Consider the following 25,279-nt stretch of genomic DNA (forward strand, 5'->3'; position numbering starts at 1 on the left):
TGTGGAATGGGAAAAGGTGTGGACCTTTACACATTAGCTAGGAAATATGTAGAGCGTCTATTTATGTGTAGTTCAAATTATGGCTTTTACAGTGTGGGAATCGACTCTAAACTGAAGATATTAGTTTTATCTCAAAACAATAATTTTAAAAGGCATGAAGCAGTTTCAATTTTTGCTATTTGTGACCTTTATAAAAAACAATTGCTTTCTAAAGTAGGCCAGCATATGAAACCATCGAATCATCAGTTTTTCTTACTGCAACAAAACCATTCCTGAAGGATTGTGGGAATTTTTTTCATGAGAGGTAGGTTAATAACCTGTGACACAATACATAAGAGAAAACAAGAACCTCACAGTGCATTTTTTGGCTTGCTGGATCCAGTAATCTCAAACCTATACAAAATTATTGTTGTCAAAGATGCTGCTGCCTGCTTTTTCTTAGTGTGTTGATATAATATGCTGGAGTTTTGTCATTACCGAAGCTTCTCTGTAAAAAAAATACACATACACATATTTTTCCACCTATTTGAACGTGTTTGTGTGTTTGTATATATGAGAACAATTATATGTCTGAACTTCAAAATCCTCTCTGTTGTATGAGACAAACTTACTTCCATAATTGCTAGTCATGCATATTAGTGAACATCTACCATTTTACACTTGGGTGCCTGAATTTAAGCACTTACAGCCAAGTTTTTCAAAACATTTAGGTATTTAAACCTAGAGGTTGACTCCTCAGGTGACGACCTACTTTTGCTAGTGAGATAGACACCACTGGGAGTTTGTTGCAACTCTTCAACGTCGAGTACCTCTCAGTATTTGACCCCTAGTTACACAATGAATCACAGAATGGTTCATGTTGGAAGGAAACTCCAAGATCATGTGGTTTCTGCCTCCCTGCCATGGGCAGGGGCACCTTCCAGGGCAGGAGGCCTGAATTAGATGTATGTAGTTTGCTCAGGTCCCTTTAAATATAAGTATTAGATCCACTGATGTTTCGAAAACATTAGCTTTGAGAAAACAACCATTTGAAGGCTGCAAACAGGCTTGCAGTCTTCCTTCTGAAATTCAAGGGATGTTATCACTTTTCAGTGAATCACACTGGGGAAAACCTCCACAAATTAATGTATTTTGGTTTCCTGCACTACATTTCTTTTTCTTATCAGTACATTTCTTGTCAGGGTTATGAAGAAAACCTTGCATCTTTGTCAAAATTGATTTGCTAGCAGAAATATTATGAGGCCACCTATGATCCTGCAGCCAGAGCCAAGAAAAGAAGAGAGAGGCAAATACTTTTAAGAGAATTATTCAGGAAAAAAAAAAGTGTGTCCATGTCATATTCCAGTGTTCAAAGATGTGCTTCTGAAGAGTAATACAGTTGAGGAGTCAAGCACTTTGCAAGGTGGTTACAAAGAGCAAAGATATTTAGTCTCCCATTAAAACCATGGAACGAAACAACAACAACAACAACAAAAATCCCCCAAACAAAACCCAAAAAACCCAGCTCCTCCTTCAGCAAAACCTCTTCTTGGAGTCCAGAAGGAATCTGCAGATGTATACCCCCTGCGTGAGAACAAAGTCTTCAGTCACTGGAATGCAACGCTATAAAAACAAATACTACAAAGCCTGGTAACAGGGGGATGTCTCACTTGCATATTTTTTGTGAGCATTTTGGTTTGCAGAGAAGGGGGTCCCCAAAGCATGTGAGCCAGCAGGATCTCTTTGTACTAGGTTGCTGTCTGTTTGGCCAGATGTCTTCCCAACAGTGAGGCAGAAAAAACAGTGCTCTTATTAAAATAAGTGAGGGAAAGGAATGGAAAAAAGCATATGTCCAGTGAAATGCGGCACATTGTGTCCCATCTGATATTTATTAAACATTGATCAAATCGACAGTGAGAAATGCGCGTCATGCAGAAGTGACCCCGGCTCCCTGGGTTTGGAAGTCAGTGGCAAATGTCTGGGAGCAGACCAACATTGAAAACACGTGTACAGGACACAGAGAAGAGGAGGGTGCTGCACTACGAGCATCATTAACAAATGGAGAAGAGCTGACTTCAGCCAAGAATGTCCTTGTGCAGGTTTTATGTTTGTTCTGTCAGTGGGATGTGTGTGTAGGGTCTTTCCCTTTCCATTTAGTCCACAGCTTTCTAGATGAGATGTGATGCATCTCCTGGAAAAATTTTCATTTTAGTTCAGTCGTAACAGCAAGCAGTCTAGTGGATAAAATTGGGGAAGTTCTGTGAAATTAAAGCCCAAGCATGGGCTCCTTCAAGCCTCAAATCACAGCTTTTGTGGTAAACCTGCATGATTTTATGCCAGCCTGCTGGGTTTTGTGTAATCACAGTAAGCATTTCTGTCTCCCATGCTTAATAATTGGCTATCACATCTTTTCAGAACGACCTTTGAATAAAAATGTGTCCTCACAATATGGACTAAATGCATCTCCTATATCAGAACAATCTTATTTGAGGGTGATCTGTAAGCAAGGTAGTGAAGAAGAATAACGGGGCAAGTTGAAGTCAGGATATGTGCTGGGGAGTTTGGGGAGCCCTGAGTTTACTGTAGTTCATCCCTATACAGAAGAGAGCTGCATTCCTGGCTTTTGGCTTTGCATATAGCCTGATATATTTAATTGCTCAGAAAGACATCAGAATGGTCTTCCAAATCTTTTCTTCAAGGGGTACCTATATGTTTGGTATTTTTGTAGTAGTTTTTATATGTTTAGTAAACTAGAAAATCATGTGTTACTAGCAGCATAGTTAAGCGCTGCATGTTTGCAATAAAGAGCAAGTATAATTGTTCTGGAAGACTTTACTGCATCCTAAGTAAAAGAAAACAAAGGAGCCTCTTAAAGCTCCCTGGCTTTTCACTCCAGCCCTGGACCTGGGTCATGTGAGGGTAGCAGGGGTTCATTGGCAATCAGATGTAGTTTTAGGCTGACAGGCAGAAAGCCCCAGCAAGGAATGCAATACACAGTTCCAGGCCAGTTAGTTAATGGAATCACTCCAGCCTGTATGTTCGTTTTAGTGTGATGTGCCTGTTATTGATACCAACCATGCTGGACTGTTAAAGGATGGAAAGGTCTGGCTTTTGTTGGGATGCTGTTCTGATGTCAGTTTGAAATACACTGAAACTAAAAGTTCTGAAAAGCCAAAGTGCTGTTTTATTGAACCAGAGGTAGAGAGGCTTGAGACAAGTGAAACTCGATCCCTGTGAAGCAGTGGAACATACATGATGCTTGATGCTGAACTGCAGTACATCCAGTGACATCGGTGAAGTTTCAGCTCATTACACTACCCAGGAAGCCGGAGTACAGTGACAGAAAGCAGGTCATGTCATAAAATGAGCAATCTTTCTATGAGACACTTATCAAGTGAGACTTTTCCTTGTGCAATTGCTGCCAAAGGCTTTGTTTTTAATTCTGCCTTTCTCTGTGTTTTGTACCACTGCACTCCATCATTCTTCCCAGATAAGGATCTAGGCCTGCTTCAATTAACGTTAAAATAAGGAGGATCAAGCTTTCTGTTTATCTGTGGATTTAGAAAGTGAATATGATGTGTGATTTGACCTGAGCTTCTTTTAGAATATGTGGGACTTTCAAGACAACCAAATCTGAATCTCAATTTTAAACACCTCAGTGAAGAAACCTTGCATATAGGGCACAGGGGCTCAATGAGCCCATTAGTACTGGCTAAGACCAGCAAAATGGTGATCCAGACACCACCAAGTTCCCACTGTGAAATCATTTCAGTCTCTGAATACCTATTGAAAACCGAACTTCCCCTTCCCTGCTTTTTCAGCAGTTAAAAATTCCTCACCAGCAAACACCTTGAGACTGTAAACCAAAGAAAGCAAGCCAGCCCATGCATCAAAATCCATAGGTAAACCTGACGACTGAATTATGGACCCTTCACCTTTTCTTCTGTGGTGCAGGAGTTACCACCCTTCCAAATCACCAGCAAGTGGGCTATGTCTCCATGCCAGGTCCCTCCCTTCCCAGCTCACAGGCAGAAAGAAGAGAAGCCTTTAGCCTCTGCAATTTATGTTCTTGAGTTTATGCTTACAAGCCTTTGTCTCATTTTCCCATAATGTTCTTGAAAAAAGAACCAGATGTTCACAGCTGGTCTTATGCCTAAACCACGAGGAAACCAAATCTGTGACATCACTTTCATCACATGGCACAGAATGTTGATGTCACACCTGAAAAGTTTAGCAAAAACATGTGATGATGTAATGTGGAAAAGACCTGCAAAAGATACATTTCTGCCTTAGCCAAGAGTATATGTGCAGAGAGGATTGAAGAAAATGCCTTGTTGAAAGAAACTTTGTATAAATCCTCTTCCTCCATTGCTCCAGTATGGTAACCCTTCCTTCTTCAAGTACTTTAGGTTTAAAGGAAGTCATTGGACAATGTCATTTGAGAGAGAAATGCAGTTGACTTAACTCATAATGTTGGTCACCCATCCTCCTTCATCACAGGGAAGCGGCCTGTGCTTTTCTCTTAAAAAATGAAAAATAAAAAACCACTCTGCAGAAGGTCATGAATTTTGAAAAGTAAAATCATCTGTGTGTTTGGCCTCAGGAGAAATATAAGTTACTCATAAAAAGCTACAGAGCAAGTTTTGATTAGTTAAGTAATCTGGTACACAGAATTTATTAGAGCTTAAAGCTGTCCTGTGGGACTCCCCTAATAGTATACAAATAGAGTGAAATATCAAAGAAATGCATTTTCTGACAGACACAGAAAGTTACATTAATCCTGCCCTGCTTAACGCACCTTGGAAAGATACATAAATCCTGCCTGTTTCTTCTAGCACGTCGGTCCAGTTTTCAGGTGTTTACACATTTGTGCTTCTAATTAATAATCCATGCTTCCAATGCTCTTAAGCTATTCCCAAGGAGCACAAAAGAGGAAAATTGTTTACCTAATAGACTCAAAGGCATCAAGGTGTTCTGCAAAAAAAAGTTTAAATATAGTATAGTAAAGCTCTGTTTTCTTTCATCAGTTTGAGGCCATTTTTATTAAGCTTGTCCACAAAGAGAAATTCACCAGCATTTTTTCTGTGGATGAATGTATGGCTGTATCAGTAAAGCACCCCTTCTTTTCTGGGGAAAGAGTGTTCTCCAAAACCCCCAAAAATATGCAAGAAGTCTCTCTCGTTGTGGGAAGTGCTTGCATGGTAACTATCTGTGGTGATTGTTACAAAGCAGAATTGCTCCTAACAAGTTTTCACAATGCCCTTTTATTTCTGTGGCTTTTTTCTGCCAGAATATTTGTTGTGTCCTATTGCCTCCAAAGGGATACCAAATGCTAAGAAAGAGCTGCTGCAGTGTGATGCCTGACAGAGGACATGCTAATAAAGATTTTATTTCCAAAGATCACCATAGCCTTGTTAGCACAATCAGAAAATAACCACCTCTCAGGAAAGCCACAGGTTTTCCAGTGAAGCAGAACCTACTTCTCTTACACATGCTAAAATTGTGATTGTTTCACTGAGCAGATGCTTTAATCACCATGGTGTTCTATCCTGGCAGCATAGGCAAATGGGCACACCATATGTAAGCATCATCTGCTTAGATAAATAATTTACTCTTTGGAAAACAGAGGAAAGGAAATGGGGAGACAAACCCAGCAATGTGTTCTTTGCCATTGTTTTAAATTTCTTTAAATCTTCTGTTGCAGGTATTCAGGAGGGGAGCCAATGTACCAAGTGTAAAAATAACTGGGCACTGAAGTTCTCCATCATCTTATTATACATTTTATGTGCCCTATTAACAATCACAGTAGCCATTCTGGGATACAAAGGTATGTATGCATTAAGACCAACATTTCACTTTCAGACAAGCGTCCAAACACATTGTCACTTATCAGCTAGCCAGGCAATTTGTCACATTTTAGCCTAAATATCAGTACTTGAGCAATGTTGGCTTTTTGTACATACGTAACAACAAACTGCAACCTTAGAATTTCACTTTCAAACAACCATGAAATTTTGAAACTAGATTAGACACTTAAAAGGAAAGCTAAAACAAAATGATCATTCCTCCACCAAGAAGGAGTACTGGAAGACGCAAAGCTGTGTAACATGTGCAACAGCCAGGAATATCCTAGTAACATAATATTTATCACAAGAACAAAAAGTAGTATCAATATTATTTTGAAATATCTGGAAGGAGAAAAATTAAACCAGGAGGTGCCAGAGTATTGACTATCCACAATAATTGTGATGAGCAAAGCCACTTAGATGCTTTTAACAGCAATTTCAAATATTCTGGTAGTTGACCAACCCAGTAATGGAGAGAATTTAATTTGTGCAAATTATTGGTTGGGCACATTGAAAAACATGGCTTAAAATTCCCATAAATTCTTATCACTAATTAACTTTAGCCACTTAGGCATTTGTAGAATTTTTTTAATGTAAAAACCTGCTTATTGTGCTGTTACAGCTATAATAATTTAAATAAATAAGATGTGGATTTCGGGTATGAAAAGGAAAGTGAACAACATCATTGTGAGCACTATAACAGGGCATCATAGCTTGTTGCAGAGAAAACCAAACTAGCTCTAAACTACCTGTCTGAGTATGGCTCTGAGAGTAGCTCCAAAACCCTTCTAAGGAGCTGGGTAAATATTCATGTGATTAGCATGCAGTGCATCCTGTGCTGCCAACAGCTGCACTCATAGCAGAGCTGACATCACCTCTGGTCCTTTGCCAGGGAAAGAAAAGGAAATTGTAGAAATAGAAGGGATAAATAATTATTTAAGATGATTTGGCACAGTTTTGAGTGGGAGAAGATTGTTTGGTTTAGATGGAAGATTCATCCAGGGAAGAGAGAGAATGTGAGGAACACATAAAGAGACTTAAGTAATCCTGTTTCATGATAAAGCAGACAGAAGGTGGCAAATTTACATCAAATGTAAAACAAAAAAAAAATGCAGTACATATATGTGAATACATCTCCAAAAGTAACTGGTCTCTGAAAGTCAGACTTTGAGGAACAAAAAGCCTTTCAGGATTCAAAAACTTCTTATTGATCTATAAATACAAGACCATTTGGTCACATGGATTAGTGGAGGCCTTTTGCAGATATAAATCTGCAGAGGTCTGCTTACATCAGATTAGAATGGGATCTTTCCAGACTTAACCCAGCCACTAAAGGACTGGGATTTAGCAGAATTTCCCTCAAGGGTTTTATATAAGGCTGTCAGTTCTGGGGCTTCCCGGAGGACTCAGCTCTCACTCAGCATCAGATGCGTAGTATCAAGTTGGAGAGACTACTGCTCTTCATCTTGCTTTGGCAAATGATTGCATGTGTGCAGGAAGCAGTAGCAGTTAAGGAAACTGTCTAGAAGACTTTGGGAGAAGGAGTTTGTCTTCCTCATTTCAATCTAGTTTTCAAGCTTCTTTCTCTATAGGAGCCCCTGGCACCATATTTTCCCCAGGCTTTGCTCTATTCTTGAGGCTCAAGAAAGAAGGCTTTGCTTCACTCATTTCTGAACTTCCTTCTTTAATGAGCAGTCATTCACCAGCAATGAGTCTTTCTGTCACAGCAGTACCAAATCACAGTTATCCAGGATAAGGACAAAAGAATTCCCTCTTCCACAAATAAATGTAAAAGGAATTGTAGGAAGGTAGGTGATGCATATCTTGCTCGCAGACCCTAAGCTATTTTGGTGACCACTGCTTCTCTGCTCACTAGTTTGGTGACTGCAAGATTTGAGTGCCAAGGAAAAGAGGCAAAGAGATAAAAGTCTTGTTGAATTCAAGTATTCCTTCTGTAACACCAAGCAGCAAGTGGTCATATGTCAGGCATTAATTCTGCCCTTTGTACCTGCAGTTTAGGAGCTTTGTCTTCAGGGTACCTACGTGCTAATTTGCAGGGAAAACATAAGTTAGCTAAAACCCCAGCTGACAGTACATATTCAAATTAATTACTACAATTTTTGATTGTTGAGAAGGGATTAGGCCTTAAAGGAAGAAAAAAACTCAGAATACAAGTATAGAGTTCTTGAACTCTCCTCTCTGTATCGGAATTTGGCTTGTCCTTTTAACTGCAATACTACACTGAAAGAAGGAATTCTGCTGGCATCAGGGATTCTTTCAGTCTCTTAGCTAAGTTTCCATTAAATTTGCCTCCCACACGTATGTTTATAAAGCCCAAAACTACTTTTAAAACTTTCATTTCCTATGTCGCTTTTAAATATCCTTTGTGATTTAAAATGTTAAAACTACTAATCAGAGGATTAAATATGGCAAGCAAAGACGTAACTCAATGGGAGGCAAAGTCAACACAGAACAAACCGCCAAACTAGTGGTAAAAATTACACAGTATGTTGGAGAAACCTGAAACCAAAACATGAAGGAATAACAAAGAGACAAAACATGAAGGAATAATGAGGCAAGTTTAGTATTCTTCTGCTTTGAGAAGACAAATTATTATCTAAAACACTAATGAAGCAATCTGTAATTTTTGCACATACTTTATTAAATTAAATGAAAAATACAAAGTTGCAATTTTTCTGGCACCAGCCAGTGTCAGATTAGTCTATTAAAGATGAATGATCTTCTTCTGACTTATTCTGCTAAGGGAATGCTTGCAGCTTGAATTTCTGGTAGTTTTTATTCTCTAGTCAGTCCTTGTTTTTAAGTTTCTTGAGTAATGCCCACCACAACTTTCATCTACTTCTTTTATCTGTCTCCCAGACATAGTTTGCCTGCCATTACCTGGGTCCAACACATCCTGGTGAGATGGCACATCTTGTCATAGTGGCTTAGATGCAGACAGTCCTCATTGTTCTAGTCAGCAACTACTTGAAACGTTTGACTTCCTTTAGAGGGTTTTCCACTGTGATTTTGTCAGAAATTGAGATGGCAATGCAGAGAGACTAAGCTCTGAATTAGGTGAAGTTAACCAAAAACAAGACATATACAACTTTGCCTTTTCAAAGAGGAGGCAGATGGTTGGGAGCAGCAGAGTGGCCTTTTGTGTGGGATATTACACTGATCTGCCCGTTTGCCTTTTCTGGAGAAGGTGGAAAGTGGCTGTTCAAGTCTGGGGCGCTCACTAGAGGCTGACTTTCACTTCTGAGAGTGTTCCACATGCTCACCTACTACTGAAGGCTCCATCCAGAGGTGGTGGTGGGAGCTACTACCAAGGAAGGAAAGACATTCCCAATAACAGGACATAGGTCCATATGACATTTTGTGACCCAACATTGGCCTCTTGCTATTCATTCTCTCACAAATTCATCCTTTCCACTTGCAGGGCAATAGCAAGAAAAGCAAATAAGCTACCACTTGCTTTGGGAAGGAGTTTGGGCAGGGGATCAAGTTCCGCAAACCCATGATTTATTTGACCATGGAGGCTAAGATCCCATCTCAGTATAAAGCAAATACATGCACTGGTTTATCTGTGGGATGGCAGCTTAGCCCTTGAGCTAATCCTGCAGTCATGTTTGCAGAGACCTCTTCTGTTTCTGCTGCTACAGTTGGTTGGTTTGGGTTTTTTTTGGTTTTTTTTCACTTTGAAGAATGAAAATACCCTATGCTGTTGTATAATTACTTCTGTTCAGTCTCATTTAACTGCCAGACAACTACTTATGGATAGGATTACTGCTGTTTTCATTTGCTTTGGACTCTTCAGGGTTATATTTTAACTCAAGCTTCCAGTGTTAGATTTCGTTCAACCATGAAAACATACTTGTTATATGGTAGTTTAGTTTTACAAACTTGAGATCTGAAGTACAAACTGGCATTAGTTTAGACAGCAAAAGGAAGAAATCACATTTTTCATTTAATTACCAGTAATATATATTCATTTGCCAGCTCCAAGCATTTTGAGTAACTGGGGGAAACAGTTGAATATTACACTAAGTCTGATTTAACAAGAGCCATAGGTGATGTGACATTGCTAGTCAAGGTACAGGTTCAGCAGAAACACTTGAATTAGGCCTGTTTTTTAAATGCAGATGATTTCATAAGGTCCCTCTAAGTGCCCAGAGTGAGCCATGCCCTGGCAGTGACTATCTGTAGACAAAGGAGAACAGCACAGACTGAGCAAGGAGCTGCCTAGAGCCAGAAGGAAAAGCCAAGTCCTCACTCTCACTGCACGTGATGCATAGGTGTATACATGGATCAGTGGAGTGTCAGAAGTAGCTGAAGGACCTTTGCTGTTCTGGGCTCCAGCCTGGAAGACAGCAAGGCAGGACAATCAGAGAATCAACTCTGTCTTCATTTAGAAAAAATGGCATATGGCATTTTGACAAGTTTAATGGGCAGAAGAACCAGTGAAAAATTAGTGTTATAATGGGGAGAAAAATGCTTTCTAAAGCAGAAGGTATTGAGCAACTGTCCCTCTGAAAAAGCAAAGCCGTTATTGTAGCCTGGGTCTGCTGTTTAGCAAGCAATCTGTCATCATCTCAAATACAGAAAGCCACACTCTGACTGACTGCACACACAGTAGAGTCTCTGTTTTACTGGCTTGTTAGCAGCCTGGAAAGGAGCAGGCAGGTAATTCACCAAAGGGTGTATGGTCTCTCTGAAGACCCTGAGACTTTTTCTCTATTGTAACTCCTCGGTGCTGTTGCATTTATCTGTTTTTCTCATGTTGGTTTTGGGGAAGCAGCAAAAGCCTCCTATGTAACTGCAGTACCCAGAATCAGAAAAACAAATACAGAAGTTAATGAAGAAGGAGCACCTGATAGACTACACTTTAAAGGTCTGAGATTCATGTGGTCACTCATGAGCAGCAAAAGATCCCTAAATTTTCGCTTCTTGTGAAAACCCAAATCTTTACATGGCAACAATTTTTATGAGACTCTTTCCTAGCTGCAGATCATTTCACAGACAGAAAGAGTTAGAGGTACCCCTACCCCACACAGGTTTACAGAGCCTCAAAACATGGGAAACACTTCATTTCTTCTGTTTGAAAGATGGAGCTGGCACAATAACTCATGTAGCCTCTCCCAGGGTTGTTACAGACCCATTCCACTCCCAGAGTAGCAAAAGGACTAAATAATCACATTATGAGAAGCAATTTCTACCCCTAGTTGTGGCTTGATTACAAAAGGGTATTAGACAAAGTTTGGTGTGAAATCTGTAGGCTAACCTCTAACCTTGCAAGCATTTCACATTTTTGCCACTGGAAGCCACCCCAGGCTGTTTATTTGTTGCTCTGCTTTTTCCATTCCCATATTAATTTCATCAAATAATTGAATATCTCAGTGACAAGAAAAGTACTTGGGTGTTACAAAATAAAGGGCACATCAGTCATAAATCTTCACTTCCTGAATGACCATCCTTTCAATCTTAATGGGCCAGAATTGTTTAAAGACTGTTTTGAGTGATCTGTACCATTATCAATATGTTTAAACCCTCCGAAATGTTTAGTAGTTACTATCTCAGTCCTGAGTTTGCTGTCCAGGTGGCAACTTTCAATGATGAAAAGGCACAAGAAAAAGTTCTTTTCAAGGAGAAATGGCTCGTAGGAAAATTAAAGGAAGTCTTCTTTCACACATCTGAGCCTTTAGCAATCAGTTTTCCTTGCCACACAGCACTGTGCTTGAAGCATGGAAATACTGTTAAAAGAAAGAGACACTGTGAGGAAAACCCACAAAGAGGGATTTCCTCATTCAGGACAGAGATTGCTCATGGGCAAAATAAATGTTTGGGGACTGCTGGCAGACTGAAGAAGTGGAAGAATTCTGAGTCCACCAGCAAATAGGAGCTCATCCTTCCAACATGTCACAGAGCAACAGCAGAGTGTAATGGCAAGCAAGGCAATTTTAAGGTGTTTTCTTTTTTACTGGTGGCAGTGGTGTGGGGTTTTGGTTGCTTTATTGTTTACTAGTCTTTTTTCATCATTTCCCTTTTCTTCTTTCCATAACATGCTGTTCTCTCTTCCCTAGTTGTAGAAAAAATGGACAATGTGACAGGTGGCCTGGAAACATCCCACAGAAGATACACAGAAAAACTCACAGAAGTGGAGAGTGATCTGAAGAAATTAGGTAATCTACACACAAGCAAAGCCCCTTTGCATTATGAATCTGGGGTGTTCTCCTGGCAGATTGAGACAGGAAATTTGTCTGAAAAATCTCTGCCTATGACAAGATACAGCACTTCCATTCCAGTTTCTCAAGTACTTGGGAAAGTACTTAAAAATAGTTCAGATTAGCTCTACTTAGAATAGCATTTTAAGAATACTTCAAAATTTACAGTTCTCACTGAAGTCACTCTGAAAGCATTTATACTTAAATAAACACAGTTAAATATTGTCCTCAGGAGAGAATCTTCTCTGAGGTAGAGATGTAAAACAGCAGAAGCTGTTCTACAGCACAAAAGATTCTACATAAAATGTGCATTTGTCACCCAGTCATCTTGATGCTGTTTTAGCAATTAAGATTCAAAACTGAAGGCCATTTTATGAGGTACACAAATAATCAGTTATTCAAAATTCTTATGTCTGAGGTAAGTGTATTACTTCCATAAATTGTTTCTTGATTATCTATGGGAATAGAGGATATAGATTGTTATCTGTTTGGGTCTCCAAGTGCTACCAAAGTTCTCAATTTTCAGAAAGATGTAAAAAAAAATGGATAAAGATTCTACTCTCTAAGTGTATATTTTTACTTTTCTTCCTATACATGGACATATCGTTTCACTGTAGAAGTATTAATATACACTTACATGGATGTGTAGATTAATTGAAATAATGTGTATATTAATTTAAATAAATTTTGTCTAGTTTCATAAACCATATATTGAGACATATATTTTTAGGTAAACTTCCTTGCTTGCAGCTTGATTATAAATTTTTACAATTTTTTTCGCTCAAAAAGGAGCTTGTTTCTAAACTATTTTCACACTGCATTTAGTTTGAAGACATAGGGTAATTCAGTGAAATGTTCTTTTACTGACACAACTACAGAAGAAAATGTTACGTTTTAAAGCTCATGCAACCTTTTGAATTCTATTTCGGTTATTATATTATGCTGATTAAATTTTCACAACTTAGAGCACCTTTGCCTCTTTCTTGCCCACGCATTTTTACACACTGCTGGATGGATGCTCAGTGAGATGCTCAGGATCATCAGTTTCCATGTAAGTGGACTTGCCATGGAGGAAGTTAGGGAAGTTCTGGAGCGCTTTGAGTAGGGGACATAAGAGTAAGAGAAGTGCTGTAGGACCAGAAGGATAAAAGTGTGTGGTGAATGGAAGACAGGCCTTCAGGGATTAGCTGTACATGGACCTGGCAGTTGTCAGAGCTGTGTGATGAACACAGTATAATTTGAGCTACAGCCAAGAGGTAAACAGAGAGTCAGAGCTGAGAAGATCTGGGAGTGAGAGAAGTGGCAAGGAGAGGAACTGTGCTCAGGAAGATGTCAGTCCACAAAAGACTCCATAAACACTTCAGGCTGAAGCCTCACAAGCCATCATTTGACATTTGCCATCATGACTCATTCAATCACACCAGACAAAAGCACCATACACAGCTGTATTCACTGTAATTTATGAAAACCATACTGCTCTCTCTTGGCATCATCTGAAATTATGGACTTCAGACTGTCTAATTCATAAATATAGCTATACTTAGATGAGGACAAAAATATATGGACTGTGAGCAGGATAGTGAAGTGATTGAGGTCACTCAAGGGAGTCTTCCCTGAAAGCAAGTGTTGATTGCTTATTTCCTTGGTTTCTATGTCCTGGATGATAGGCTGTGTAATCTCAAATGCTTTATCATACTTGGACAAGCTTCCAGAAGTATTCCATAGGGCAATGTAAGCACAAGCAGAGATGTTCCTCAAATATTAAAGGTTTTGCCTTCCTCAAACTAAGAACATGAGGGAACAGTAATGGCAAAATAAATGTCATTAAAAGCAATAGTAATGTATTAGAGAGAAAACCAGAAATATATCTTATCCTGACATATCTGAAGTAGCCTGATGGCAAAGCTTTTGTCTCTAACCCAAGATTTTAAAATAAATATGAGAACTTACTTAAAACTAAACCCAAGATTTTAAAAATTGGAATTATATGCACTAAATCACAATGAAGGTATTCTGCCTGCAATGAGAAGAAAGAAGAAAACATTAACAGTTAAAAGAAACTTCTGAGCTTTCATCAAAATCCAGTTTTAACTTCAAAGCCTACACTTGCTGATACCTGTTTAATGTTTTGAATTCTGTTTTCCATTCAGTTTGCATTCAGAACACAGCTTTACTTGACTGCATATACTCATCAGTTTCTAACAATAGTTTTTCCCATTTGTGATGACAGAATCACCGTTTTGTTCTCCTCAGCAAGACACAAGGTCTTCATCAATCCCTCTTTGCTTTTTTTCTCTGTCTACAGGCAGAACTTTGCTTAGTGGTTTCTCTTTTCTGGAAAAGATAGTATAAAAGTTCTACTAAACAGTTTGACAACCTGACTGTTCCTAAAATATACTGTGCTGTTTTATACAGTGTTTTAAAAAAACCAAAAACCTAAAGCCTTTCCTTTTTCTTTTTTTCTTTCTTTTTTTTTTTCCCTGTCCCACAGATGACCAAGCTGGACAAAAAGCCTTGAATACTAACACTGAACTGTCCAGCTTCAGATCTGACATTCTGGCTCTTCGTCAGCAACTTCATGACATTGCAGAGAAAACTACCAGAAACAAAGATACACTGGAGAAGCTGCAAGAATCTGGAAATGTATTAGATGATAGACAGAACCAAATGAAAAGTGCCTTAGATAGTAACTCTTTCATGATCATCAGTGTCAATAAGACTCTTCAGGCATATACTGGCTATATCAACAATCTTCAACAAGACACAAGTAATATACAAACAAACTTGCAAAGCCAAGAGCATTCTCATAATGTGATCATCATGAGCCTGAACAACTTAAACCTGACTCAAATACAGCAAAGAAATCTTATCAGTGTCTTACAGAAGTCAGTGGAAGATACAAGTTCAGCTATTCTAAGAATCAGGAATGACTTTCAAAATCTGCAGCAAGTTGTCCTTCAGGCCCGGAAGGACACTGACTGGCTTAAGGAGAAAGTACACAATTTACTGGCTTTGGCTGCCAACAACTCAGCAATGGCAAAAGCCAACAATGATACACTTGAAGACATGAACAATCAGCTCAGCTCCTTCAGTGGGCAGATGGAAAACATCACCACAATTGCCCAAGCCAACGAACAAAGTCTAAAGGATCTCCAGGAGCAGCATAAAGGAGATGAAAACAGAACTGCTGCCAAATTCAGCCATCTAGAAGAAAGGTTCCAGATCTTTGAAACCGATATAGTCAATATCATTAGCAACATCAGCTACACTGCTCATCACCTACGGACACTGACGAGCAATCTCAATGAGGTCAGGACAACTTGTACGGACACCTTAAGTAAACACTCAGATGAGCTGATTTTTATGAACAGCACACTAGCCAATATTCGCATAGACTCTGCATCTCTCAAGGTGCAACAGGATTTGATGAGGTCAAGGCTAGATGTTGAAGTTGCCAATTTGTCAGTAATCATGGAAGAAATGAAGCTGGTGGATTCCAAACATGGCCAGCTCATCAAGAACTTCACTATTCTACAAGGTATGCAGCTTCCCTAATGTGTGTGTGCTGAATTCCTGGTTGCATGACTTCTTTAGTTCTGTGGAAGTTCATGCTGGTACAGACTCCTGTCCATTATCTAATCCTAAACTTTGGATATGTACATCTAGCTTGAATTTTTCTATCCCTTTTTTACATAGATAAAATAGAGATGTTATGAAAGAAGGTTCTGACTTAGCAAAATTTTATTCTGTCTTACTGACTGACTGACTGACTGGATCTGCTTTTGATTTAGTTTCTAAAATAAGCGAGTGAAGGTGTGGAACCTCAAGAAACCAATCCCCAGTAAGGAGGAAATGGCTAAAAAATATATGTTGGCCTATTCCCAGAAAGGTCCGCCCTTACTGAAAAACAAGTTGCTATTTCACTTTAAGCCAGTTGTTAGTCTGCCAGAAAACATCCTACTTTGCTTAGTTTTTAATCTTGAGATACTTTATTTTCTCCAGAAATAAACAGCATCAGGTTTAGGAGGTTTCTCCCAGCCAAATATTATCCCAAATGAAAAGAGCACTCATATTTCCAATCAGATGTGAACCAGCCTAAAACTCTAATCACAAATATAAATCTATTGCTCCAAATAAACTAAGGCTGCATTAGAGCCAAGATTACATGTCAGTAACCTTAACCATTCTCATTTCAACCCGGCCTAAATGATTCCAGCTTGGAAATCTATCTCTGGAAGAGTTTGAGTTATGTAGATTGGTGCCGGGGGTGGGAAGGTATTGACAAGGGATTTACTCATCTACATACAGAATCCCAAATTGTTTGGTTGCTTATTGCTGTCACAGCATTGCCATTTCCTGTCATGGGTTATTGTTCCCTGTCTTGGAAGAGCTGGCCAGTTTGCAACTTCTGGTCTTTTCCACAGTTGGCCTTTTGCTCACTAGCCATCATTTTGTCTCTTTTTGACACCCTGTTATTGACAGACCAACAAACAGGATCAGGAGATAAAGTCCTGGGTCTAAGAGCAGAGAGATGAAATTAGAAGGAGAATGGAGCATGGCAGAGTGAGTGAACGGGACCATCAATACACAGGACTAGTGCATAATCTCATATAGACTAGTGCACAAAGTTTTGCAGGGACTGGCACCCTGAGTGGTCACCTGGGGCATGGTGTCACTGTCCAGTTCACATGACTGGGTGTATCAGAGTGAAGGTCAAGGAAAGAACAACAGTATATATAGAGCCTGGAAAACAGCTGCACTGTTACAGGCACTGATGAAAGCAGCTGTTAGCCCAGTTTCTGTGTTGTTAAATATCCAGTGGCACTGGTCTGAGATATATTAAAACAAGCCCACCCCACGTATCATTTTTGTTTTGTTTTCTGTGCATATCCCCATTCTGCATGCTTACATTGTTTCAGGCCCTCCTGGTCCAAGGGGACCTAAAGGTGACAGAGGCCCTCAAGGTCCTCTTGGCCCCGCTGGCCTAAAAGGACAAAAAGGAGAGAAAGGAGAGCCCGGACCACCAGGACCTGCGGGTGAGAAGGGCCCGCCTGGGCCAGCCGGGCCACCAGGAGAAAAAGGAGGGAAAGGTTCAAGAGGATCACCTGGCTCCAAAGGTCAGAGAGGTTCTCCCGGCAAGACAGGTTTGCCTGGACCAAATGGAGACCCAGGGCCACCAGGGCCACCAGGCAAGGATGGTCCACCAGGGCCTCAAGGCCCACCAGGATTCCAAGGCCTGCAAGGAACAGTGGGAAGCCCGGGCTTACCAGGACCGCGAGGAATAACTGGACTACCTGGAGTCCCTGGGCTGCCTGGTCCAAAGGGCCCACCTGGCCCACCAGGGCCACCAGGTCCAGGGATGCCAATGGCACTGCAGAGTGAACCTACGCCCACACCCGAGGCTAATGGTAAGCCATCAGCACGCTGCACGCTGCAGATGGGTTTGGGTTCCTCTATTTATTACTGGCCCTATTACTGCTCCGTTGAGTTACCAGTAACAGGCTTAACACAAAAATACTCACATCACAGGTTGTTCTCCCCACTGGAAGAACTACACGGAAAAGTGCTACTACTTTTCAATTGAAAGAGAAATTTTTGAAGAGGCAAAGTTATTCTGTGAAGAGAAGGCATCACGCTTGGTTATCATCAATAACAAAGAGGAGCAGGTAATTACCTTTTCTTACTGTTTCTCAAGGAGGGAGTTTGAAGTTGTTTAACATGTGGAAACCACATGATAGTGGGAAGCTTAGAGCACCATTAATTCATATAGTAGAAGTAAACACATTGATTGACCCTTTGCCTGATCAGCAGCTTCTCCCTCTGCAGAAGGCTAGTGTGAGCAGAACGAATGCTGACCCTGAAGGTGGTAGGGACAGAGCAGTCAGAAAACCTGCTGAGAACTGTAGGAGTTTTGAACCTTTAAAGATGGAATCCATTATGCCTTTTGTACTATCAAAATATTTTTTGCAGCAGTGAATATAATTTAAATTATCTGATTTAATACATGCAACCTAGGACTAGTGTGACTAAAAGTATCTTTAATCTAACTATACTTTTTAATACTATTCAACATGGCAGTGGGGATGTCAAGATACAGTTCCTTATTCTTTGGGTTTTTTTCAATTTGTATCTATAAGATATTAGCTGTGACTTTATGTCAACCTAATTTTCATGCCTATCTATCTCTACCTTCTTGCAAACACTGAAAGGAATTCCAGTCTGGGCAAGGAGTCCCACAGCCAAGTCCTGAAGCATATCTTTAGCTTAGAAAAAATTCTCTGGATCTCCCTATTCTGGTAACAAGAGGCTTATGAAACCATTGTAGTTTATTGGCTCCAAAGACCATTGTCTTTGTTATGGACTAAGATCTTTCTTTCACAGCAATGGATAAAAAGGCAGATTTTTGGGAAAGGCAGCTTCTGGATTGGACTAACAGATTCAGAGAAGGAAAATGAATGGAGATGGTTGGATGGATCCTTACCAGTTTACACGTACGTAAATAAAAATCAATGCTATCACTCTTGCTGACACTCCTAAAGGCAGCATCTAGAAACTATCTAGCAGATCCAGAAGGTTGTAGATGCCAATAATTTAATTTGTTACTCAAGGTGCTGGGGTTCTTTCTCTCTGCCTTCTCCATGCACAAGGATTCCTTTCCTTGCCAGGAAGAAAACTGAATGTTGAATGAAAGAATCACATAACTACGCAGCGCAGTGTTTCTTGCCAAAGCTTTTGCTTCTGACTTTTATTATGAAGTTGAGATGGAAAGCACAGTTTTACTGTTTTGGTTTGAATTTTCCTTATTTGCATTACAACTGGCTATAAATAGAGTACTCGTTCTGATAAAAATGACCAGTCTTTAGATAAAGCCCAAATCTAAGTGGAAAGCATTCAACACAAGGAAAATGCATGAAATGAGGACGTCTATACTTTGGCCAGCTGAGAATTGAATTGGCAGCTTTCCAGGAATCCTAGGGCTACACCTAATTTGTCCTAAATGGAACAGATTGCAACCACCCAAATTTTTAATACTGAGGAGTAGACTAAAGAGTTTATAGATCTGAACATGCTGTGCTTCAGAAAAACAGGCTACACAGTCAGTCAGATGTTACGAAATGATTAGCTGTGATCTCACTGGTGTTCATTTAGATGAAAAACATGGAAAAAGTCAGATTCATTTCAAATGAGCCGTAATATTTTCCCCTTTTTCTCCTTTCCCGTTTTCATTTTTCTTCCTCTTTATGGCAGTACTGTGACTGATCCTACTTAAGGTTGCTGCTTTTAGTAGATTTCCACTACACCATGATTTTAGGTGCCCTGTCATAACCTCAGAGCTCTTGGTTACAGATTTTTGGAGTATTTCATTATTTCTGGAAAGCTGTGTGTCCTCCCAAGTGCCTGGTTGGACACTCTACGTCAGGCAGGCATGTTTTTCAGCTGAGCATGGACTGTGTCAGCCAGCAATCACAGGCTCCCTTCAACAACCTGTTCCTTCAGGAAAATGGAGCTTTTAAGTCCTGAGTTTGGAAGCGTTTCTCACTCATTAAATAAAAGCAGGATGAGGAAACACTTGCTGCAAGATTTTTTTACTTGCTATGTTCAACTTCGCCATCAAAGCTAATGATCTCAAAAGATGTGTATAAATATACTATGTGCATTTCTTAAAAGTCGTTAAAGAATTCCCTTCCCATCTGAGCACGTGGCCCTAAAACACATGGATCTTTGCTGTTCCTCCCAAGATGTGCACATTTGGTGCAGTCAGAGGGCTGAGTGCCTTTGCAGTGAGCAAGGACCGGCTGTTCCCTCTTGGCAGTACCTCTGAACCCATGGGCTCTTCTCAATCCCATCTGCCAATGGGAATGCAGTGTGCAGGTTTTGCAGGCTTGGAGCAATGTACATGGAGCATGGAGCACTCCTACTGTGTGTGCATGTACACTCAGAAACTAAAATAAAGTTCATTGGTCTAAATTTAGGTCTCTGAGTTTTGGCAGCCTGAGGCCGAATAGATTCCCTTCTCTGTAACACATCTGTTTTCCATTTTCAGCAAGAGTCATGTATTGTTTGTTTCAATGTGTATTTCCCGTTCAGAACAGATCTCATGATGTTTTTGTTAATTTCTTGTGGTGAAAACCTGCCATGTGTGCTGTGTTGTGCAATCATATCTCTTGCTTTTTTGTGGAAAGAAACTGGAAAACTGGGCAGCCTGATAACTGGAGTCATGGGCACGGGCCAGGGGAAGATTGTGCCGGATTGATCTATGCTGGGCTCTGGAATGACTTCTACTGTGAAGATGTTAACAATTTCATTTGTGAAAAAGACATGGACAAAGGTAAGTAAGGTCCTTGGTTTGATTATTTCATCTTGCCCATAGTAAATGTCCCACAGCTAGAGGTGAGATCTTGGCTAAATGCTACAGCAGTGCTTTGTTGAGGAAGAGGGGGAATTACATGTGGAGAACTTTTGCTCGGATCCAGATGCAAGTGCTGGATTTACTGCTCTTGGAAAAAGCAGCCTCGAAACTGGCTATAGCCATGGCATGCTCAACATCTTGACCATTTCCTGTAGGCTTTAAACATGCCTAAAATTTTGGGCATGATTTGGCACATGGTCCAGATTCTACCCACACTGGAAGCTGTCTTTATAGGGTCAGTGGCCACACAACAGGGAAAGCTGGCCTTAGGGTGGTTCAGGAACCAGCCTTCAAAAACCAAAAATACTTTGTTTTGAAAGTTTGTGCAATAGGAGACACTTGGTGATTGCTAAGGAGTTCTTCAAGTTCCCATCACTGCCAAGAGATGTCCCATGGGACTGAGAAGCTGGGTCCATAAGCATCTCATCTGTTGCAGCTGGAGTGAAGGACTCATAAACTGCCAGTGTGGCCCAGCAGTCAGCCAGGTGTTTGCCACAGGGCAAACATCTCTTTCTGTTGACACAGGCATTTCTGCAGGAGCAGAGGGCAGGTGGTTCCCATGGCTGCTTTGAGCCCGGCCCCATCGTCACAGAACGTGGTCAAGGCTGGTGTTTGTGTTCATGGTGGGGCTCTGCCTGAAATGTTATCTCCTCCATACAACCTGTTTAAACATTGCTTTGCCAAGGGTGCCTGGCTCCTGCAGTTGGAAACTTGTCGGCTGAATTTCAGTGAAGGCAGATATGAATGTCAGCTAGAGTCAAAATTACATCCCACCCATAGACCCCTAAGACAAAACCAAGTGCTGAACAAGCTTTGTGTGTTTGGATGATATATGATAATTCTGTTTGGATGTCCAGAGTGAAGGACCATGTGTAAGCAAAAACATGATTTAACCTGGTTTTCCTACATACATTTGTTATTTTAAGAAAACTTCAAGGCTTACAAATATTTGTCCTCCAGGACTTAAAGGATCTGAATACGAGTATGCTCACATTTTTTACATATCTTAATCACTCTAAGTTTTCTTTTTGGAAATTTGTTTAATCTTCACAGGCTTTTTACAGGCTTTTTTTTTTTTACCTTGTTTTTCTTTTTTTCTCTCATACTGTAGGGCAAATTCTTGGAGTGTAATAGGCTGTGACTTTACAGATACCTTCATATTAAGGAAATTTATGTAAAGAAGAAGAAAATCCTGGGAAAGAGCAACACTGACTTCCAAAATTGAAAAAAAAAAAAAAAACAGGAAAAAGCAAGCACTGAAAACTGATTTTAAAGCATGAAGGAATTCAGCAGTAACTCTTCTCCACCATCCTGTAATTATTTAAGGCCTTTCGACCCTCAGCGTCAGGAAATACTGTTGGACTTACTCTGTTTTAGATTTTCTTCCCAACCAGTAACCACATCCATAAACAGCTTGTGTCTTCTAAGACATTCTGTCAATCTAAGTAACATTGTTGGTCACTCATATAGAAAAACATATAAAGCAACTGTGTAAACAGTTGCTTCATTTGCTAAAATCCCAAATGTAGGAAAATTATACAGATACACGAATATATAGATTTTATATAAATATATATATATAGTCCAACTCTTATCAATAATATGGAATATACTTTTAAGAGCTTTTAAAACTTTGTATTTTTGTACAAAATATTTGCTTTTTACAATTGTTCTCTTTTTTTTACTGACTTTTTTTACAAATATAGTGCACAGGGGCCAAAGAAAACAATAAAGGTACTAATAATTCATTAAGGTTTGCTGTCAGGCCTAGCTCAGCTATAGAGAAATATTTTTCCAGTTAGAAAAATTTTTACTTTCCCAGATGATTTGTTCTGGTTAAATAACTTTTGAAGCAGATTTTAGATAGTGTTTTCCTTTCTGTGTGCAGTCTAGTCTGCATGTGTAACAATTAAGTTGACTAAGGACTAGATACTCATTATAGCTCTGATCACAGCCAGTGTTTCATCAGGGTACTATCAAAAGACCATTTCAATAAAACCAACCTTCCTTCCTTCCTTCCTTCCTTCCGCCTGCCTGCCAGTCTACATTCCTTCCACTCAGGAGAAAATTCCATGGAAGTAAATCTCCAATCTTTAATAATAATTTTGAAATATTTTCATTCCTTCTCCCTTCTCATAAGGAATTCTACCCCAGTAGGTGCCACACATACTGCAGGTCAAGCCCAGGTGAGAGACTTCATGAAAAAAGGAACAAAGAAACTACACACACTGAAATATGTTTGTTTTTAAGACAGATTTCAAGATTTGGTGAGAAAAACATGCCATACTCAGAAAATTCCAGTAAGCTTGCACTTCTCCAAAGTGTTTTGTAAATTGATCTCTCTTTTTTCTTGGACCAATACTTTTCTCCCAAACAAAGTAGAAAATAAAGTATGCTGCAAAGCCAAAAGAGATTATATCATTACCCAGACAGTTTCCTCCACAGTCCCACGAGCCGTTGTCTAGGCAGCAATATTGCTCATCAGGAATTTTAAAAATTAGCAGGTTAATTCATGAGCAGAAAGCTTGATATTTGTTTCCAGTTTTTATACCCTTCTCATGGCCACATGCTCTACAATAAAGGAAGTGTTTTGGCTTCTTGGGAAGGAGAGTTGTTTTTCCATTGCCTCCTGACCTGCCATTTACCTTGGCTGAATGCAGATAAGTTTGATGAAATACTCCAACTCTGTTGGAAAGAGAAAAGATTTTGTACTTCAGATTTTCAAATACTGTTCCTAAGAGCAACCAATTAAAGACTGCTGTTTCCCTACATCTCACACTCCCTCCAGTGTTTTAAATTTCAATTATAATTTATTTTTTTTTTAAACACACAAAATGTTACATTTGGGAATCTGCCCTGTGGGTACAAATTATATATGAGACAGGAACAACAGAAAAATTGCACCTGCTTAATTAAAAGTGAAAGGTCTTTGTATTATAGCTGCAGAAACCCGGTGTCAGCATCAGGGAGGAAGGGCTTGTCTTCAGATAGTCTGGATTTTGTGAGCCTTTTCTTTTCACTTTTTCATAATGTTTTGAATACAACTTGAATCTGCCATGCACTGTCATGCTGTACCAAGGAGTTGTGTGTAGACACATGCTGTAGTGTTTACATATATATTTACATATTGTCTGAGGAAATAATGTTAAACTGCTATTTTTGGATAATGAGGAACAAAACCAGTATTTTTTGTGTCCAGAGAGCCTCACAAACCCTGGTAAGTGGAGCCTTGAAGAGCTCTGAAGCCACTGAAGTGGAAGCACTGCTACCTTTGTTTTGAATGTTGGCTTATTTAGGTGATTTGAGCATCTACCACATGAAATTACATTCTTCATGCTTTTTATTGATGTCACAGACTTCTGTCACCAAAAGAAGTGAATAAGAAACCTCTGTTTAAGCCCAAGGTGTATTGCTTCCTTGCCCAGATTTCATCCTTCTCTTCCTTCAGCAACAGCAGTGATGGTACATACATGAGATCAATTATCCAAGAGTTATGTAGTGTCCTCCAGTCAGAGGAATGACAAGCTGAGGACACTGAGAAATGAGATGTGACTGGGCTCACACCCTCTGTTCACACACTTGAATCAAACACTGCAGTTGTTAGACAAAACTGGATGAAGAGGGATGCTGCAGTTGCGTGCCTGACGTGTCCAGTCATCCTTAAAATATGGCCTGAGCAACCAGGCGTGCTGAAACAGACCATCCTTTTGACCTACTATTCCTGCAGGAAGGAAACAGAGGTCCAATGGCAACAAGGACTGAAATCACTGAGATGACCAAGAGAGTGTTAAGACAGCTCAGGAACACATCACAGAAAGGACAGATTGGCAGGAGCACAAGCAGAATACTAGAATGGACCAAGAAATTGTCATGAAAGTCAGACCTGCCACTCCTTAATGGCAAAACATCCACGTCAAGTCCTTCTGTGTGGTTTGAGTAATAACGCAGGTTGCATGGAAAGTTTTAAATGATAGCAAATTATTTTGTCCCAGCCTAAATTTCTGCTTTCCTTCTTATGCACGAGTATTGTAACTTGTCATATTGAGCACACATTCCCATCATCCTTCTTGTTTTACATAAAATTAAATGCAAGTTCACGTACCCTGGCAAACACTGGGACTGTTGGAAGAAAAAGAGGGAAAGGCAGAGAAGGTACAAAGTCATTGTGATTTACATTAAGTTCTGGATTTCTTAATGTCATTTCTGACTTGTTTCATTAATTTATTTGGAAATGCCTTCAGCTGATTAGAGCTTATAAATCTCAACACTCATTTCCTTTTTGTCTGTAATTAATAATTGCAAATGTCCCAATAAAGGAATCACTAAGCGGAGACACGGAAATGAATGTTGTTAACTGTGTGTGTGTGTGTGTGTGTGTGTGTGTGTGTGTGTGTGTGTGTAACCAAGAGGGGTGTGTAGATCAGAGATGTGGAGCCAGAACATTTATAGGTATTAAAAATCAAACTGATGAAGATTTTTTTCCACTAAAGCCTTCCTTTTCACTTATACCATCCTGGTTCTGAGCATGACTGGGGCTATCTTATCCTGTAATTGCAGGGCAGGAGGAGGAAGTTCCCAGTGCTTACCCATGCTCGCAGACACCCTGGGCATCTATAAATGGGATTGTAAACTGCCTTACAGACAAAACCCTTACTCCCCAGAAACCAGGCCTTTCTAAAACCAGAGTCTACTTGTTCATTCACCACCTCCACCTCATTTTTTCCATGAGGTTTAGTGGGAAAAAAAAAAAAAAAAAACTTGGCAAAAAATTTTTTGAAAGTTCTCATCTGTTTTCTTTCATATGGTGGAATACATTTGTT

General features: G+C 39.8%; 1 protein-coding gene across 1 annotated transcript in view; it reads left to right on the forward strand.

The window, feature by feature from the left end:
* The window catches only part of COLEC12 (collectin subfamily member 12), an 84,298-nt gene extending 62,543 nt beyond the window's left edge, over window positions 1–21,755 (forward strand). Inside the window, exons 3-10 of the mRNA XM_062512397.1 lie at window positions 5,684–5,806; window positions 11,909–12,007; window positions 14,541–15,587; window positions 16,969–17,457; window positions 17,579–17,715; window positions 18,431–18,540; window positions 20,233–20,378; window positions 21,571–21,755. Of these exons, the coding sequence (XP_062368381.1) occupies window positions 5,684–5,806; window positions 11,909–12,007; window positions 14,541–15,587; window positions 16,969–17,457; window positions 17,579–17,715; window positions 18,431–18,540; window positions 20,233–20,378; window positions 21,571–21,590 (2,171 nt within the window). The 3' untranslated portion in view covers window positions 21,591–21,755. The remainder of the gene's footprint in view (window positions 1–5,683; window positions 5,807–11,908; window positions 12,008–14,540; window positions 15,588–16,968; window positions 17,458–17,578; window positions 17,716–18,430; window positions 18,541–20,232; window positions 20,379–21,570) is intronic.
* The last annotated feature ends 3,524 nt before the right edge of the window (window positions 21,756–25,279 follow it).

Source organism: Cinclus cinclus, chromosome 1 (assembly GCF_963662255.1).
Source record: "Cinclus cinclus chromosome 1, bCinCin1.1, whole genome shotgun sequence".
Taxonomy (NCBI): domain Eukaryota; kingdom Metazoa; phylum Chordata; class Aves; order Passeriformes; family Cinclidae; genus Cinclus; species Cinclus cinclus.